The 18,211-nt window shown below is 51.4% G+C and overlaps 1 protein-coding gene across 1 annotated transcript in view; it reads right to left on the bottom strand.

Annotated features, from left to right (window-relative positions):
• The window catches only part of INPP5D (inositol polyphosphate-5-phosphatase D), a 112,171-nt gene that overhangs the window by 14,887 nt on the left and 79,073 nt on the right, over nt 1–18,211 (bottom strand). Inside the window, exons 12-21 of the mRNA XM_039855265.1 lie at nt 17,628–17,824; nt 17,033–17,150; nt 14,410–14,506; nt 13,671–13,809; nt 12,077–12,185; nt 11,822–11,910; nt 7,586–7,667; nt 4,055–4,144; nt 1,724–1,837; nt 411–493 (exon numbers count right to left, since the gene is read on the bottom strand). Coding sequence (XP_039711199.1) covers nt 411–493; nt 1,724–1,837; nt 4,055–4,144; nt 7,586–7,667; nt 11,822–11,910; nt 12,077–12,185; nt 13,671–13,809; nt 14,410–14,506; nt 17,033–17,150; nt 17,628–17,824 — 1,118 coding nt within the window. The remainder of the gene's footprint in view (nt 1–410; nt 494–1,723; nt 1,838–4,054; nt 4,145–7,585; nt 7,668–11,821; nt 11,911–12,076; nt 12,186–13,670; nt 13,810–14,409; nt 14,507–17,032; nt 17,151–17,627; nt 17,825–18,211) is intronic.

Here is an 18,211-nt window from a genome sequence, read left to right on the forward strand (position 1 = left end):
GCGAAGGAGAACTGCGGGGCCTGAGGGCGTGGGGCCTGCGTCTGGCACAGTGGCCGGGCGCCCCGAACAAACCGCTCTGGGATCTGCCTGTTTCCTTCCTTGTAAAGTCACATGGTCAGGCGCGACTTCTAGCTCCCTGCCACGATCCATCACAGGAATTGAAATCCATTTAGGACTATTAGGGCCTCTAGGCACTGACATATGTTTAACCGTCACTGGAAGGTGGGCCATAAATCGCCTTGAACGAGAGTGGGGCCTACAGGTTGGCGGGTCTGCGGTGGCCTCTCCCGCATTTGGCCCCTGGGATGCCCGCTCCCTCTGGTCAGGCCTGGCCGGAGCTCTGCCACTGCCTAGCACTGCTGGCCTGGTGACTGCAAATCCTCCCTGGGGACGTGCTGTCCTTGAATTACCTTCGGAAGGGTCTCGCCAAACTTCACCACCAGCTCCCCTTCGCTTCCTTCTTCGTTTTCTCCTTCCTGACTCTTGACAAAACCTGTCGGAGACGAGAAGCCCGGTGTTCAGAGATCAGAACGAGAACCAGATAGAAAAGATCCCTAGGGTCATCGCGCCCAGACCATCCTGCCTCTTCCCTCTGTGGGGACCCCAGCACGTTTGGGAGTCAGGCTCGTTGGGGATTCTGTTTTGGTGCAGGGATGGTCATTTGCCAACACGGTTTAGTTATTTTGGGGAAAAATGAGAGATTCCCCCTTCTTTTCGGCTCCTCTTTGCAACAAACCTGGCGACAAAAATACCATCACTCTGCAGGCAGGGAGATGAGGACACATGACAGCTCTCCCCCGCCACTCAGGAGAGCAGCCTTTTGAAATGCTAATTTAAGCTTCCTAATATGCTGTTTCCATAGAAATGTATGCAAATGTCTCGAAAGTTTATTAAAAACACCCACACAAAAATCCTCATCATTTTTGGAAGTGCTTTTGCCCCTGCTTGGTGAACCGAGGCCTAGAGACTTCATGGAGAAGGCGGGCCTGTCACCAGGACTGAGCCCCAGTGAGTGGGAAAAGGAAGGGGGCTGGTGGCACGTGTCTTCCTCCTGATTTCTAGAACTATCCGGCATCCCTTGCGGAGCCGATCCCTTGCAGAGCCCAGCCCCCCTCCCCCGCTCCGGTCCAATCACCACTACCCAGACCATCTCAGACAGGAGAGCTGGATCTTCTCACCGTGGAACAGCTTTAGACAACATGCCTGGGAATGTCACCTAGGAGTGTTTCCTAAACGGTTTGTGCTAACTACTGCTGGCCCAGAGGAGGCCACCTGTCTCGAGCTTGCACTCAGATGCTCCAGACCTCCTGGGAAAGAAGCCTGTGGTGCAGGAGAGAGCTGAGGACCCTGGGAAGAATGGGCAGCTACCAGCAGCTGCTCAGGGCCTGACACCAGCCTCTAGAAGCTTTGGATCTTCACCCTCTTGTTGAGATGAAGCCCCAGCTTGGGGGGACCCTCAAGTGGGCTATACCGCCCTGAGGGGCAAGGAGAGGATCCAGGTGCCCAGTCGCCTACAAGGGGCTGAGGGGTCAGCACGGCATCACTGGGTGTCCCCTTGGGCCCTCACTTGCAGCCCACTTCTTTGACCCCCTCTTGTGGTCCACCCATCAGTCAGTCCTTCCCAGAGAGGAGAAATGGGGCAAAGTGCCATAAACGAAGGAGAGGCATTTGTGAGGAAGAGCCATGCCTGCCCCAACCAAAAGGAAGCTCAAAAACCGCGTACTCTCCAAGCAGCTTGAGTGGAACTCCAGGTAGAATTTGGTCTGGGACTTGGTCTTCAGGGTGGCGTAGCACTTGAGAAACTCGATCTGCCCTTGGCTGTCCACGGTCCCGGGTCCTGGAACAGGTGAGAACAGAGATTCAGTTCCACAGTGTGCTTGGAGGTGGAGCATTTCACATCGGCCCCCCAAATGGAGCTCCTTCTTGAGGTCCAGGGAAGATGAGAGTCCAGGGGAAGGGGAGGTTTTCCCTGAAGTCCCACCCATGCACGCTGAGCGTCCCCACTATGCTAACAGCGTCTCTGAGGAATCGCAACTGGCGGGGAGCAGAGCGGGAAGAGCCAAGGTTCAAGGGTCAAGTGCTAAGCTCACTACCTTCCCAGTTCGGGCAAAGAGAGCTTATATAATGCCTCGGCTGCTCCGTACTCAAGTTCATCTCATTTCTAAGTTCAGGTCGCAAGGGACACCTGCTCTTCCTTCCTCGGTTACTCCCCTCCCTTTACTCCTTTGGTTCATTTCTATTCAGTTAACTTTCTGGTAATGCTATATATTTAGACGACACTTTTTTTTTTTTTTTTTGCAAGCATCTTTAGGCTGGCTTTGAGCAGATGTCCTGTCCTTCCGGATAAATTCTGAGCCACCTGGGAGTGAGGACAGACATTCCCTTCCTCTGACCCTCCCATCCTTCCTTCTTTTCTTTCTTTTCCCCGGCTTTATTGAGAAATAACTGACAAGTATAATCGTATGTATTTCAAGTGCACAATGTGATGATTTGATGTACATTGTGAAGCAATTACCGAGGTCAAGATAATGAACACACCCATCCATCCCTCACATAGTTACCTGGTTGTTGTGTTTTTGTTTTTTGGTGTAGTGAGACTCTGTTCTCAGCAAATTTCAAGTACACAATACTGCGTTATTACTTACAGTCCCCATACTGGATATTACAACCCGAGAACTTATTCTCATTATAGCTGAAAGTTTGGACCCTTTAACTTATATCTCCTCGTTGCCACTACACCCCAGTCCCTGGCAACCACCATTCTATTCTGTTTCTATGAAATCGATTTAAAAAACAATTCCACACAAAAGTGATACCATACAGTACTTGTTTTTTGTATGGCTTATTTCACTTAGCTTTCCTTTCCCTTTTTAAGACCCACAGCTCCGAGGTCAGGCTCTGCTTAGGTAGACGTTCGACCAATGCTTGATCCAGGTCATTGGTGTTCGTGAGCACCTACTGTGGGCTGAGTCTCAGTGGAGGGAATGCAAGCCTGCTACTGAAGATGTAACGAGGGTGCTTATCAAGGGTATGATGGCATGGGCCACCCATCGATGCTGCAGAAACTCAGAGAAAGGGGAGATGGGTAGGAGTTGGGGAAGAGGTGGAAGGTTCTAGAAAGGCACAGTGGCCAGAGCTAGGAAGGAGACAAAATGGTGGGTCATGGCCGCGTGAGGAGGGGAGGTCGCATTGCTGAGGGGCCTTAGACCCAACAGCATGGAGATGTGTTCCAGCTTCATCTACGGCCGTCACACGCCAAGGACACAGAGTGACACAGGCTTTTCTATCCTATACCGGGCCCCCTACTCGGCCTTTCTAAATGAGCCTGGACTGTCTGCCCACCACAAGAGTAGGGGGTGGGCAGAGAAGGTGACAACATGGCTCCCTGGTCACCCAGGCCCAGAGCTGGACATGCCACAGAGAACACCAAGCCCCTGGTGGGACAAGGTGGCCCAGTGACCAGCTGAGCTGGATTATTTGAAAAATTACCTGCAAATCTAAGTATTATTTATTTCAGCATTCCCCTAAACTCAGTCACCTGCATCCCAGCTTCAGTTTTTACCAGCTCTGCCCACCACACGCCTGCACTAATACTGACTCATCATTCTCTTTCCATGGACTCACTTTTTAAACGTAAATAAACATATTTAAATAAGAAGGTCTAGCATAAGGCTGACTGGAAATCAGTGTGGCTTGCCTCACACAGAAGAGACCAATTTAAAAACCCATTAAAATAATTGCATTACTAATAAATAAATGGTCATCCAGGTCCCACCTAGAATCATCTTTGGTGGCAGACGTGCCATACTCATTCACTCGATTTTAAAGACTGTATTAGAACCGAGTCTTAAAAAGCTAACATATTTGTCGGAGAGCAAGACAATGCTCTGGATGGAAATCGTGATGTGGTGTGGACGTGGAGACCCGCCTGACAGACCGTGAACTTGATGAGAGGCTCGTCCAGTGCAGATGACTGATACAGCAAGCAGGGGACGAGCACATAGGGCGTCCTGTCTTCGTGAGGACAGAGGGTCAGATGCTGCTCATGGCTTACCGTTCTTGGAGACAAACTGGGAGGTGACTCCTGCCTCAAATGTGGCAAAAACAGGGCTGTGGTCACTTGTCATGATGTCACTGGTGCTGCCTGCAGGGGAGGGAAGGCATTTCTGAGCAGAGAAAGAGAAACTCTTCTGGTCAAGCCTAGGATGACAAACCCACGGCAGAAATAGACTCATTCTTATGGAAACCTCCAGAAGTTTCACGGTTTCGCACTTGTCATTCCACCGACCTTCCACAACCACACTCGAAAGTCTCAGCGAAAGTGTGTGACACTGTCTCCTCCATGGCTAAAACGTGCCTGTGCTAGTTTTTCCTAAAGACTCATGAGTTTTTAACTAGATCGTGGCATGTGAACTGTAGAGGTTTTTCTGGTCTACGTACGTTGTTGTATGGAGATAGGGGTTTAAGGTCACTGAGCTCATCGGTAAGAGAGATGGCACCCACCTCCACCCCGCAGTAACTCACGGGATCGGGACAGAATGGAAGGTCATGAAGCAGAGACACTTAGTGTAGACAACTTTTTTAAGGAGCTTGGGGCTTGGATGAGAAGAGAATGCAGAAGAGCACGTTTGCAGGGAGTAAGAGAAAGAACACAGTTCTAGAAATACCGAGTTCTAAGTGCTTTTAATCGAGTCACGGGGAGAGGTCTGGCTGGGTATCGGGGCTGGGGATTTATCTTTAGATTTAGAGTCATGAGGTTAGGGGGAGGCAGACGCCACGAGGAGGTTTGGGCTTCACGGGGCAGACATGAAGGATGAGAAGAGCCGAGCTGGAAACTCCAGGACATGCCAGCCATTAACGGGCGACGGAAAAACAGCCCAGGAGACGGGAAGGCAATGAAACGGATTTACGTCCTTTTCTATAAAGCTTTTGCAAATCGGCAAGAAAAAGAGGAATGTCCTTCTCTTTTGGGCAACCACCCAAAAAGATATGGACAGAAAATTCACACGCGCGCGCGCACACACACACACACACACACACACGCACACAGATGGCTAATAAATATGAAAAAAAAAAAGCTCACTCGCTAACAACCATCAGAAAAATAGAGACGACAATGAGATGGGATGGAGAAAGAGAATGACAAGGAAGAGCAGGGACACTGGTCCTGGGAGGAGGAGGGAAGGAAGTAAAGGGCCCAGATGCAAAGGTTAGCCTGGAAAGGGGGGACATCCCTTCTCTGAGACAGGAGGGAAGCAGGTAGGAGGGGCCCCTGCCTGAAACGCGTTTGGACGTGGACAGGAAGCAGTCGGTGAGAGGGTGGTGCTGCTTGAAGCAGGGGAGCACAGAAGGAGGGGAGTCGGGCTGCGTGCGGACCTCGTTTGTGGTGGCTGTGGACGAAGGGGTGTTCCAGGGAGCAGTTTCAAGGTGGACAAGCAGGCTTTCTTTTCAACGTTCTTTAAAATATTTTAGACATACACTGAACATGGTAGCGGCAGCGCTACACTAACCGTTCCCTGGGTGGTGGCTCCCCTGCAGCCACACTCTACGTGTCCCCCTCTCCCCCCACCGACAGTGAGTCTGGGCTTGGTCACGTGACTTCCTTTGGCCAATAGGACATTAGCAAGTGTGAGGCAAACAGAGACTTAAAAAGCATTTCCACATCTGAGACATGCAGCTGGGAACCATGGGACCAGGAAGAAGCCTGGATGGACTAGTCTGCTGGATAAAGAGAGACTCATGGCTGAGTTACCACCATCAGCCAGCCCAGATCTGAGTGGGCTCCCGGCCTGAGTGTGCCCAGAAGACTCCAAACAGAGCGTCCAAGTTCAGTCCAAAGAATCTCAGGCCGTTGCTAAATTTCAGAGTAGTTTGCTACACAGCAATAGATAACTGACTCATCTTATTTATGTCAATCACCAGAAGACTCAGCTCCTAGTCGACCCTCATTTCCCGAGCTCTGGATATTCGTTCCCTTTCCTTTCCCCATGTCTTGCCCACCTGCAACTCATTAAACCCTGCTGCAGCGCCCCCAAACATTCAGTGAAACATCATTAGCAAAATTCCCCACATTCTCAACTTTCCCTTCACGGTCCAAACCCAGCCCTTCCTGGGAGACGCTGAGCCCCTCTGGCCCCATCCATGGGCCCAGAGAGGGGGAAGGTGTGTCTTCCTTGCTCCCCAATGCCACTTCCAGACCAACCTCCTTCCTTTCTCCTAAAAACCTCAACTATGGCGCCATCTTGAATGCCAAGTTTAGATTCAAAGCGGTGATCCTACAAGCCACCCCTTTCTCCTGAATCTCTTCAGCGCTGGCTGAGGAAGGCAGACAGTTGAATCTTCCTGGAGATAAGAATCAGCAGGAGTTGCAGGGTGTGGGAGAGAGAGGCACCACCGAGAGGGCCGGTGTGAGGACTGTGGCGTCCAGCCTAGGGGGGGTCACGGGCCTGGAGGGCGCAGGGCTGAGGATGTAATATATAAGCGAGTGGATACGGGTGGTAGGTGGGATTCAGGCCTTTGGAGGTTTTGAAGGTGAAACAATTCTTTGGCTGTGGTTATGGGGTGGGCGGTCTTTCCGCACATCTAAAGGCGTATACGTTTGCCTAGCGAAGTCACTTCCGTGGGACAGCTCAGGCGTTGGGGGGTGTAGGCTGCATGCCTCAAACCATTCCAAGATAGAAGGCCCAGTTCCTCCGGGCAGTGTGAGGCGGGCATGATGGACAGCTGTGGAAGTCAGTTATGGGACGTAAGTTAATGTGGGAATTTGTTGATCCCCAGAGAGAGCGTGGGAGTCACAAAGCTGGCCACTGGGCAGCACTGAGGCTGGAGGCCTCAGGTATAGGGCAGGCCTGGGGTCGTGAGTGGCCCGTTGGGGCTCTTGGCCTGTGACTTGGTCACATAAGGTACATGCTGGGGATGGGGTTGGTCCTCCTTTGCATGTCATTATCTGGAAATTTGCAATGTTTTAAAAATGATACAATTCCCAGTCAGTAATGTGTTGCAAGCAGTTCTGCTCCGTGAATTTTTAAGTGCATAGAGCAGAGTAGTTCCAAATACTGAGAACTAACAAGGAGCTTCTAAGAATGAAGACTCAGGCAATTGAGAATTCCTTCAGTATATCTTAAACTTCTAGGGTCAACAATTATTTAACTATTTTGACAACTTTTCAATAATTATTTACTCTGGTATTGCATATTATCCCTTTTCTATCATTTTAACTCCATTTCTCCTTAAATTTCCCCCCAAATACATGTGTGTATACTTATGATATGTATAAGGTGGAACCATGTGAATTTCCAGTATTCAAACTATTTCAGACCCACGAAAACACCACTTTCATATGGTTCAAACGTCAGATGCTCTTTTCATAAAAAAAAATTAATCTGGATTTCTTTTTTTAAAAAGTGCTCCAAAATTCAAATGTTTCTCCAAGCAGAAGCGACCGTGTTTCTGCCCAAGATGGGAGAGGAGGAGCCGCTCCAGCCCATCGGGCCGGGGCTGCGGGGTGCGCTCCCATTTCACTGACGGGCAGACGGAAGCCCTTTAGTCTATGGCAGTCAGTCAAACCCCACAGCGTGCCACTCACCATACGACTGACACACCACGTGCACCAGAGGGTAAGACTTCCAGAGGACTCGGTCACACCAGGAGGGCAAGTTGTACTTCATCTGCAAATCAAAGTCACAAGCTTTGTAAAAGGCTCCTTTGCATGTTAAAAAGCACGGGTCAGCAAAAGGAAAAATTAACTCGTAACTGGGGTCATCCTCGAATTCATCTGCTGTTGGTTCTTTATAGAATTTCCACAACCGGTGATTTTAAGCCCTTTCACTTGCCTCAAGACCCAACCCCACTGCCATGATCCACACTTCAGACACCCTGGACTCCGGCTTTTGAACAAGAGTGATTTACCTGGCTGTGTTCTCTTACCTGCCCTCCTCACTACTTCATAGTCTCTTAAATTTTTACATTCTCTTACTTTCTTTTCTGATTCAGATGAACCTCTCCACCTGTATATGCAAACCAGTCTCTACTTATCCTCTCCAGCAACTTACTTTAATAACATACTCCAGCCACGTTTCCCCCACAACCCATTCACATGTCCGTCCACTTATATACTTACCCACCCATCACCTACCCACCTACTTATTCATCCACTGATCCATCCATCCATCCATTCGCCCGTTACACCACCCACCCATACACCACCCATATACTCTATTCCATCCACCTGATCCATCCATCCATCCATTCGCTCCATTACTACCCACCATCTATCCACCCCACCCATCTACTTATTCATCTACCGATCCATCCATCCATTCGCTGTCCATACCCACCCATCCACCCATTCACCCATCCACCCATTCACCCATCCACCCATCCATTCACTCCAACCCATCCATTCATCCATCCATCCATCCATCCATCCATCCATCCATCCATCCACCCACCCATATATTCACATACCCACCTACCCATCCAACCATTCAAACAATTTGTACTATGAAAAGCCCTCTCCAGGCTACACTGGTAAGCAAGACATCCGCGGGGCGTGGTAGACAAGGCGACCTGGCAATGATAATAATCCTTCTTGATCCTTATCACCTTAAGTTTCAGCTCTTTCTCCTCTGCCTACAAATGTAAAGGTCCTCGCCCTAAAAGAGCCTACCCCTGCCATCTCCTTTTCTTCTTTTTACCAATTGTCTTTCAAGAATGTTCTGTTTTCATTGCCTCTACTTCTAGACTGCCCATTTACTTTTTTTTTTTTTTTTTAAGGTACAACTTAGATATAGTAAAGTGTACTAATCTTAAGTGTATAGCATGAGAAATGTTTACATTTGTATACACCCATTTAACCACCACCCAGGTCACTATACGGAAATTTTCCATCACCCCCAAAGGTTCCCTCATGTCCCTTCCTTGTCAATTATATCACCTCCTAGAGGCGAACACTACTGCATCTAATGTCTCCATTGATTAATTTTGCCTGCTCTTGAACTTATAAATGGACTTATTCAGTATACGGTGGACCCTTAGAACAACGTGGGTTTGAACTGCAGGGGTCCACTAATATGTGGATTTTTTTCAATATATATATGTACACTACCGTAAATGTACTTTCTCTTCCTGATGGTTTTCTTAATAACATTTTATTTTCTCCAGCTTACTTTATTGTACGAATACGGTATGTAATATATATAATACAAAATATGTGTTAATCAACTGGGTATGTTATCAGTAAGATTTCTGGTCAACGGTAGGCTATTAAGTTCTGGGGAGTCAAAAGTTACGTGCAGATTTTCGATTGCACAGTACCCCTAACTCCTGCGTTGTTCAATGGCCGACGGTAAATTTCCTTGTGTCTGGCTTCTTGCACCATGTTGTCGCTTGTAGAAGTTCTTTCATGTTGGCACTGTGGTTGCGTTGCAGAGTATGTCTATCCCACACTTATCCTGCTGCTGACTGAAGTAGAGGTGTTTGTAGGTTTTAGACATTATTTTAAAAAGCTGCTATAAACATTCTCGTATCTGTGACAAAATATACTGATATCTCTTGGGTACACACCAAAGTGGAATTGTTGAATCATGGGGTAGGTGCATGTGTAGTTTCACAGATGCTGACAAATCGTCACTGTTTTTTCTTTTTTACTTGCTAGATTACCAGTTTATTATAAAAGGTTATAACTCAGGAAGAGCCAGATAGGGCAGGGAATAGGGAAAGACCACAGAGCTTCTGAGCCATCTCCAGGTTAGTCACTCTCCCAAATCTCTAGATGTTCACCAACCTTGGAAGCTCAAATCGTCACTTCTTAACCTTGCAGTTCTCAGCACTGGCCGCCCCTGAGAACTGCTCTTTTTCTGGCCCCTTTGTTGCCCCTGCTTCTTCCTCTCATCTCTGAATGTCGATGGCCCCCCAAATCTGTCCACAGCTCTTCCCTGCTCATCTTCCACTCACTGCTTGTCTTCTCTGTGCGGACAGCTCCCAGACCTAGGACCCAGACCTGGTGTCTCCCTTTAGCATCAATCTCGTATTTTCAACTGCCTTCTGGATGTTTTCTGAGATTTTCTGCTCATATTATGCAATAAGTCTGAAAACAAGTTCTATTTTTTCCCTCCAAGCTGGCTCTGCCTTCCGATTTTCCAGTTTTTCTAAAAAACAATCAGATCTACCAATAACACATCCTGCTTTTCTCCTTTTCTTTCACTTTCATTGTTTTCCCCTCCAGTTCTGACCCTAGTTATTTCTCAGCGGGAAACTCTGCATAGCCTCCTCATTGGTCCCCTGTGTCGTCCTCATCCATTATGCTGATGCACCATTGTTCTCTGCGCATCACTGTGATGCTGCCAGATCCTCTGCAGAACTGTCGTTGGCTTCCTGGTTCCCATCGAAAAGGTTAGCCTGGCATCTAGGAAATTCCCATTTCAGGCCCTAGTCTGTTCCTCCTTATACTCAAGTCAAACTTGACCACCCTCTCACCACCCCCAAACGTATCCCAATGGACCTGCCCCGACCACGCCGTTAAACCAGATGACCCCAGCTGCACAGCAGCCAGTGACACCTCACAACAAGGTGTCCTGCCTGGGAGTCTCAGCCTCATTCACGGCAACGGAGCTGGATCTTCGCGCTCTTCCAGGTTTTCGTTTGTGTTTTTCCTCTGCGAGTCCTGCTCTATTCTGGCATCGCCCCAGCATCTGGCCTTTCTCTCCCTCTTCCAGCTCTCCACTTGCCCCTGAGCCTAGGTGATGCCCAGGGGCTGTCAGGCAGCACTGTGAACCCTTCTCCATTTCCCTGGGGGCCCTAGTGACCCTGGGCAGCTCACCATCCGAGCACTCTCATCCGCAGAAACCTACCCAGCCAGGGGGCTGACTTCCCTGGGTTGGGTTCCTGGAAGGTGATGGAGGCCAAAATTCCCTGCCTCAGCACCTGCTTCAGCAATTCTCTCAACCAGAAATGGACGAGCCCCCTCAGCCCTTGCCATGTCTGCTTGTTGAATTCCAAACTGTCCTTCGAGGCACAGCAAGCGGCCCTGGCCCTTCCCTGCCCTAGATGGTCCCTTCCTTCTCTGACCGCTCCCCACTGCATCCGGCATCATCACATTCTCCCTCTGGTTAGTCAGTGGTATGTCTGTCTTGTCTTTCCTGCTGTGAACTCCTTGGAGGCAGATATCACACTTGTGTTTAATCTCCCACCACCTAGCAAAGCGCCCGGCCCATCATAGGTCCCCAGTAAACATCTGTTAACAGGAATGAATAAATGCTTTACTGCAGCTTTCCCGAAACACGGTTCCTTGGAAGACAAGTGGCCCCATAAGATATGAATTGGCATTCTGTGACCAACTGAGTTTGGCACATGAGTTTCCTCATGGAGAACTATAACGCACGCAAACCCACAGGGCTCGGGGAAGCCCCGCAACAAAGAAGCTTGTTTAATGATGATTCGCTTGGCAGATGAGCAAATGTATTTGACCATGGGACTTTTTTTTTTTTTTTAATGAGCTTCATTTAGAACCCAGTTAAGGAAATAACACTTTACATCCTCTCAAAACCTTAAAATACCTGGACAGAAGGTAAATTTCACAGAGTCGCCAGTCTGACTTCTTGCGGTGGGCGAGTCAGGCTGCCCAGCCTCTCCTTAAGAGAGGTCTTTGCTCTGTGACACAGTCAACGTGTGATTTCTAATTTTCTTTCTTTTTTTGCTACCTAGTGGCTGAGGATGTGCTTCCCATGCTGTTCACCTTTATGGGAACAGACACGAGAGGGGTGAGATGTGCAAGGTGGGGGGCGGGGAGGAAGGGCAGGGGGGTATCATGGAGAGGACTCACCCCCGTGGCTTTCTGCTTAGTGTAGGCGTACTTGTCCCGAGTCAGTCTTTCAAAACGGTAGGTGGGCGCGAATGTGATTTCTTCTTCCTCTGAAATCAAACAAAACCCGGGTTTCAGCTTTCACTCCCCACGTCCCACATCTGGCCGAGTTTCCTTCTTCCCCAGGCGTTCTCCTTCCCCCGCCCAGGGTATTCTGGGAAAATGCGAGACAACGCTGGCTGGAGAGGCCCCGAAGGCAAGGCCGGCAGTTCTTACCAAAGTGCAGGAAAACCTTCTGGTCCTTCCGCTCCATAAGCAGCTGGTCGTGGGACAGAAGGTCCGCGTATTGCTGCTGCTTGATCTTCTGGATAATGGTTTCGGCCTCCTGCAGCAAGGACATGGCTACTGATCAGCCGCCCCTCTTTGCCAACATAAGGAGGCACCTTACCACCCGCTGCCTGGCTCTTAGGTCCCGGAGCCCCCAGTGCCACTCCAGACCCTGGTCCCCTGGCGGCTGCTGGGCGGGTGCTTCTTAACGCAACCATTTTATAGGAAAAACCCAGCAAGAGCAATTATTAGAAAATTAGAAACGTCAACCCAATAACGTAAGTCTCTGGCTGTCCCAAACATTTTATTTTTTCATTGTCTTTTAATATCGTTTCATTAACACTTCATTAGATAGGTAGGTGTGTGTCCTGCCCTCGCTCGCTCTCTCTGCAGGAATGAGACAGCCTGTTGTAAGGCCACGAAAGAATGTGAGACCTCAGGTCCCAAGTCCGTGGGCATCGGGCCTCTGCGATCCGGGCAGAGCCCCCGAGAGTTGGTGTGACACTGACTGGCCGCGCTGGCTTTGTCTCACGTCACTCGTGTTACCTCTGCCGTGGTGAGTGAACCGCTCTGACAGCCGCTTAGACTGGGAAGGGTCCCTGTTCACCCCTCTCCCTTCTGCCTGCTCAGCAGGAGAGAGAAGGAGCGTTGGCCTGAGGAGCTTCTCGGGACGGCGGGTGTGGTCGGGGAGGCAAAATGGGCACAAATGGGCCACGCTCCTCAGTCCATGCCGGCCGGCTGGGTGAGGCCAAGGCAGCCGAGGGATGCAGGATGTTGGGAAAACGTCTGGGAAGGGGAGTCAGAAGGTATGGGCTCCTTCCCAGCTCTGTCAGCGACCTGTAACTGATCTGTCTGCTCCTCGGGATTCCCTCTCCTCCATAAAAGTGGGTCCGTTTCTGGCATCCTCCCTCTCCCTCCCAGGATGGCAATGCAAAAGCATTCAACACCCCTGTCATACGGGGACACATTGGGCTGGTAGCTAAGAGTCTCAGGCAGACGGGCTCTGCTCTGCTCCAGGCCCGGCCCCGGCCATGTCTTCCAGGATCACCCAAAACAACCATGTCTGGTTCCGGACGTGTCCAGCGGCCATGCCTGTCCACTCCCCCTTTCCCGTGTCTGTGCCACAAAAGCCCCTGGCTGCTGTTCACTAGATCTTAGGTGGACGTCCCGCTTAAAGAAAGTCATCCGTGGGCTGGCCTGCGGCCCGTGATTTGGGGAATAAAACTGATCTGGTCTTCTCGGACTTCAGCCTTTCCTGGGATCTGGGGCTAGCAGGCTGAGGAGACCAGATCCCAGGGAAGGCTGAAGCATCTGAGTGGCGGTGATGAGGGGGTGTGGCTGGGACAGTCAGGTGGGAACTGGACGTGAGGGGAGCTGAACCCTCGCGACGGGAACAGTGTTGAGTCCTAGGGGGAGTGGCTGCCTTGGCCTGTCTCAGCCTGTGTGTCTGGTGATTCTGACCTGAGCTAATTCGAGGGGGCCTCTGTCCCTTGCAGCCCAGCCCCAGGTGGGCAGCCCCAGCCCCAGGTAGGCAGCTCCTTACCCAGGTGGGCAGCTCCACGCGGTAGTTGAGATCCCCGAGCCAGAAGAGGTGAGTGAAGCGGTGAGTGATGTTAAAGGGACTTAGTTTCTTGTCTCCCAGAGCCAGAAACCGGAGAATGTTCATATAGTTTTGGTTTCGCCTAATTAAATGACCAAGCAGCCATCTTAGCACAGGGTTCCCGGTTCCGCCATGGCAGGAAGTCGGGGTGATGGGGGGGGAGGGCGCGGGCGGGGGGGCGGGGATCAAGGCATTGAATCTCCCCCGCCGCCGCAGCAAACACCTTACGTGTGGCTGGGGCATGCCTGGGTGCAAAGGGCCTTTCAGGCTGAACTGGGAACACAGGGCAGGGGCCTTGAGAGCATGTGCTCTGCAGAAAATCAGAATCCTAACTATTCTAGACGGCCGTCTTCACAACTGGGCCACCAATAGGCAAATGGGCTTTGACAGGGAAGGGTGCCCAGGTGTGGTTTTGCCCTTTAGAAAGGAGTGGTACTTAGGCGTCTATTAGGGTGACGACACAGGGAAATGTCTGTTCTGTCCTTCAGAAAGGTCTCTCCCCACGGGAGGTCACTACTGTGCTGCCATTGCCTGTGATGAGACCATGGGAAAAGTGCTCAGAGGCCAACAGGACAGGGCCCCAGCTGAGGGCCGAGCGGTCGCTGCGGTGTTTAGTGAGGGGTGTGAGGTGTGCCTGGGCAAGTAATCCCAACACAGGCTCTGGGGGAACGAGCACCATTACCTGAGTTTCTTTTCGCTTCCAGAAGTCAAGTGGCTGTTGACAAACCCCAGGGAGGTTCCATTGAACATAAATGACACCCCTACGGCTCCCTTGTTCCCTAAATGGAGGGGAGAAGAAGGAAGTCAGAGTATCAAGTGGGCAAACTCGTCAGGTGGCAGGAAATCAAGGGGACGCAGTGCAGTTAATAGATGGGAGAAGCGGAGGCCTAGGAAGAAGGCAAAGCAGCTTCATTTGGGGAGGGAGACGGGACAGGGGACAGGCACTAGGAGGCGAGATTCCTTCAGGACAACAGGAAAACGGGGTGAATGAGCAGCAGCCTTGGGGTTCTCTGTGGGGCCGAGGGAGAGAGGAGGCTGCCAGTGAACCCATGCTGGCATTTGCCCACAAGGAGCCATTGGTCACCCACATGCCAAGCAGGCGGGACGGTGAAAAGCAGCCAGGACTCGGCGGAGTGACCTTCTACCCAGCTAACTCCAGGGTCCTGGTGAGACCCAACCCTGTACCGAGACCACCTCGTTTTCTGTCCATTTTACGCTATTCTAGCGGTTCTCAAAGTGTGTTCCTTGGACCAGCGGCATCAGCGTCACTGGATGTGCACGTCCTCAGGCCCCATGCCGGGCCTGCCGAATCAGAAATTCTGGGGGCGAGGCCCAGTAATCTGCATTTAATGAGTCCTCTAGGTCAGGGGTGGGCATATGCTGGGCCTACCGCCCGCTAAAAGTGGTTTTTACCTTTCTAAATTGTTGGGAAAAAGTCAAAAGAATATTCTGTGACACATGAAAATGACATGAAATTGAAGTATAGAATCCATAAAGAACATTTTGCTGGAACACAGCTACACCCGTGGACAGAGCCTGCATGGCCTGCAAAGCAAAACGATATTCACTATCTGCCTTTTTAGAGAAAAGTTTGCCAACCTCTGCTCGAGGTGATTCTGACACAGGCTGAAGTCTGAGAATCTGCTTGGTCCAATACATTAGCTACGAGCCTACATATCAAGCCCTTGAAATGTGGCCAGTCCAAACTGAGATGGGCTGTAAGTGTAAAAAACACATCGGCATCACTAGCCTCAGTAAGAAAAACAGAATGTAAATTATCTAATAGTTTTTTTAATTGAAATGGTGACTTCGATAAATACTGATTGAAATGGTAATATTTCGAATGTATGGCGTTTGACAAATGTATTATTAAAAACGACTTCACCTTTTCCTTTTCCTTTCTTCAGTGTGGCTATTAGAAAACTGAAAATGACCCATTTGGCCCCTGTTCTGTCTGGGCAGAACATGAATGAAAGGACCTTGGGGACGATCCAGCCCTGCTTCCTTGGGAGGGGCCAGTCGGGGGGCGGACAGGCAGCCCAAACAGAGATGGGACACGGGCTAGAAGGAGGTTCCTGGGTAGCAGAAGGGTGTGGGCTTCAGAACAGGGCGGCCACTGAGACAGGAAGGAAGGAGGGACAAGTGGGTGTGGACGCAGGCAGAGTGAGTGCACTTTGTCAGCAGAAATGCTGACGGCGCTTTCACGCCCGATGGCAGCAATTCTTCTATTTCCTGTTATCTCTGGGACTATCCTGTCCCCGACTCCAACCACCAGGAACTGCTGGCCTCGCCCTCAACTCTGCCCCCAGCCCACGTGGGTGCACCTGCCACATGCACTCACAAACTCACATATACGGACTCGCACACACTCACACACCCGCACAGACTGGCACTCACGACAGGCGTCCACACCCGCACTCTCATACATTCCCACGCGCAGACTCATCTGGTCCTCCACTCTTATTTCAATTCTCGGCAGCACCCTCGTTGGTCCCACCGGCTCGCAAGTGACACCGGCACTTCCCCATCCCACCCGCATCGGTCTCAGTCTAGATCAGGGGCTGGCGACATATGCCTGTGGCCAAATCGAGCCCACAGACTGTGCTATAAAATTTTATAGCAGCGGTCCCCAACCTTTTTGGCACCAGGGACCGGTGCTCCTATGAGAATCTAATGCCTGAGGATCTGAGGTGGAGCTGAGGCGGTGATGCTGGCGCTGGGGAGCGGCTGCAGGTACAGATGAAGCTTCGCTCGCTGGCCCGCTCGCTGGCCCGCTGCTCACCTTCTGCCACGCGACCTGGTTCCTAACAGGCCACGGACCAGTATCGCTCCGCAGCCCTGGGGTTTGGGATCCCTCTTTTACAGAACAGCCCTTCCCATTCATTTTAGGCCTCTGTGACAGCTGCGAGGAGGAAGAGTGGCATCTGGCCTGCAAAGCCTCAAGTATTTACTCCTTGGCCCTTCACAGCAAGTCTATTAAGCCCCGTCCTAGGTCCCTGACACTCAAGGCGGGGCCTGTGGGCCAGTAGCACTGACATCGATGGGTAGTCGTTGGAAACACAGACTGTCAGGCTCCACCTGAGACCTGCTGAGTTAGAACCTGCATCTCCGCCAGGACCCAGAAGCAGTGGTGTTGACACCGGTGAGTTTCGGTGGGGGGACCAGCCGCCCCAGTTTGCCCAGGACCAAGGGGATCCCAGGACACAAGACCAGATTTTAATCCGGGGAAGTCCCAGCTGGCCAGGCCAGGATGGACGCGCGTCAGCAGGAGCGCACCAGGGAGAGCACGGCCCCTCCCCACTCACCCAGCGTGTTGGCGATGCCCGTCTTCACGTTGTCGGTACAGATGTGGCTTATCCGGTTCTCGTGCTCCGGCTTGGCCAGCACCACGATGCGAATGTTCCAGAGGGTGTGGATGGTGATCTGGTGGGGAGGACACTTGTGACCCTCGGTCAGGGCGTAGTGCCTGACCCCAGAACACCCGGAGATTCACACTCAGCCCTCACCTCCATGCTGTGGGGTTCCCTGTCTATAATCCCTACACTTTAGGGGACACCTAAGGACATCCCACAGACGAGACAAAGAATCTCGGAGATGGGAGCTGGGGCTGATGAGATGTTGATGAAGGAAGGAGGATGTACAGGCACAGGCAGGGTCGCAGGAGGACCCCCGTGATTTTCAGCAACGCCTCTGGACCCCATCAGTTTCTGAACGCAGGTGCCCCTCTCTGGCTCTGGAAGGGGGCGGGGGCGGGGGCGGGAGAGGGACCACTGAGCACTCAGGCATCTTTGGAAGCTGAGAGCCAATAGGCCGAGCTGCCCTTGCCTCGGAGATGCTCCTGGCTGGCCTTGCAAAGCCCACTGGCCCAGAGTCCCACCCAGGGCCGTGACGGCTGCTCACTGTTTTAAAAGTCATGCTGGTGATTTCCTGCAGGGAGTTTTTGAGTATCTCCAGCCACTCCTTCTCTCCCAGGGGGTCCTCCTGGGTGCCGATCACGTAGATATCATGGGGGATGTAATCAGCAGAGTCGTCCCGTGTCTTTCCCTGCCCCTTGGAGAGAAACCAGGACGTGATCTTCTTGGGAGGGGGGGCGTTACCTTCAACAGCAAAACCCAACACCAAGTGAGTCATAGGCACATAGGAAGAATTCAAGACAGGTGGGGGGAGCGCTGGGGAGCGGGGGTGGGGGCAGACACACAGTCACGAAAACCATTCCCGCCGCCCAACAAAATGTCCCAGACAGAGAGCTAGGTACAGTGATCCCTGAGGGTGTCAGGTAGGGTCAGAGGCCACTTAAGTTTCTTTTTAAAGATAATGTTAAGTTTCCAAGGCTAGAAAGACTAGACGAGTCCCTGGGGCGTCCTGAACTAGTTGCACGAGATGTCAAACACTGGCTAGCCTTTGGGGTGACATCGGTACCCGGGACACACTTCTCAAGGGACTGACATTCCGTTGGCAGGATAGCTCAGTAGGCCGCCAGGTGT

This window comes from Pteropus medius, unplaced genomic scaffold, assembly GCF_902729225.1.
Source record: "Pteropus medius unplaced genomic scaffold, Ma_sr-lr_union100, whole genome shotgun sequence".
Classification (NCBI taxonomy): Eukaryota; Metazoa; Chordata; class Mammalia; order Chiroptera; family Pteropodidae; genus Pteropus; species Pteropus medius.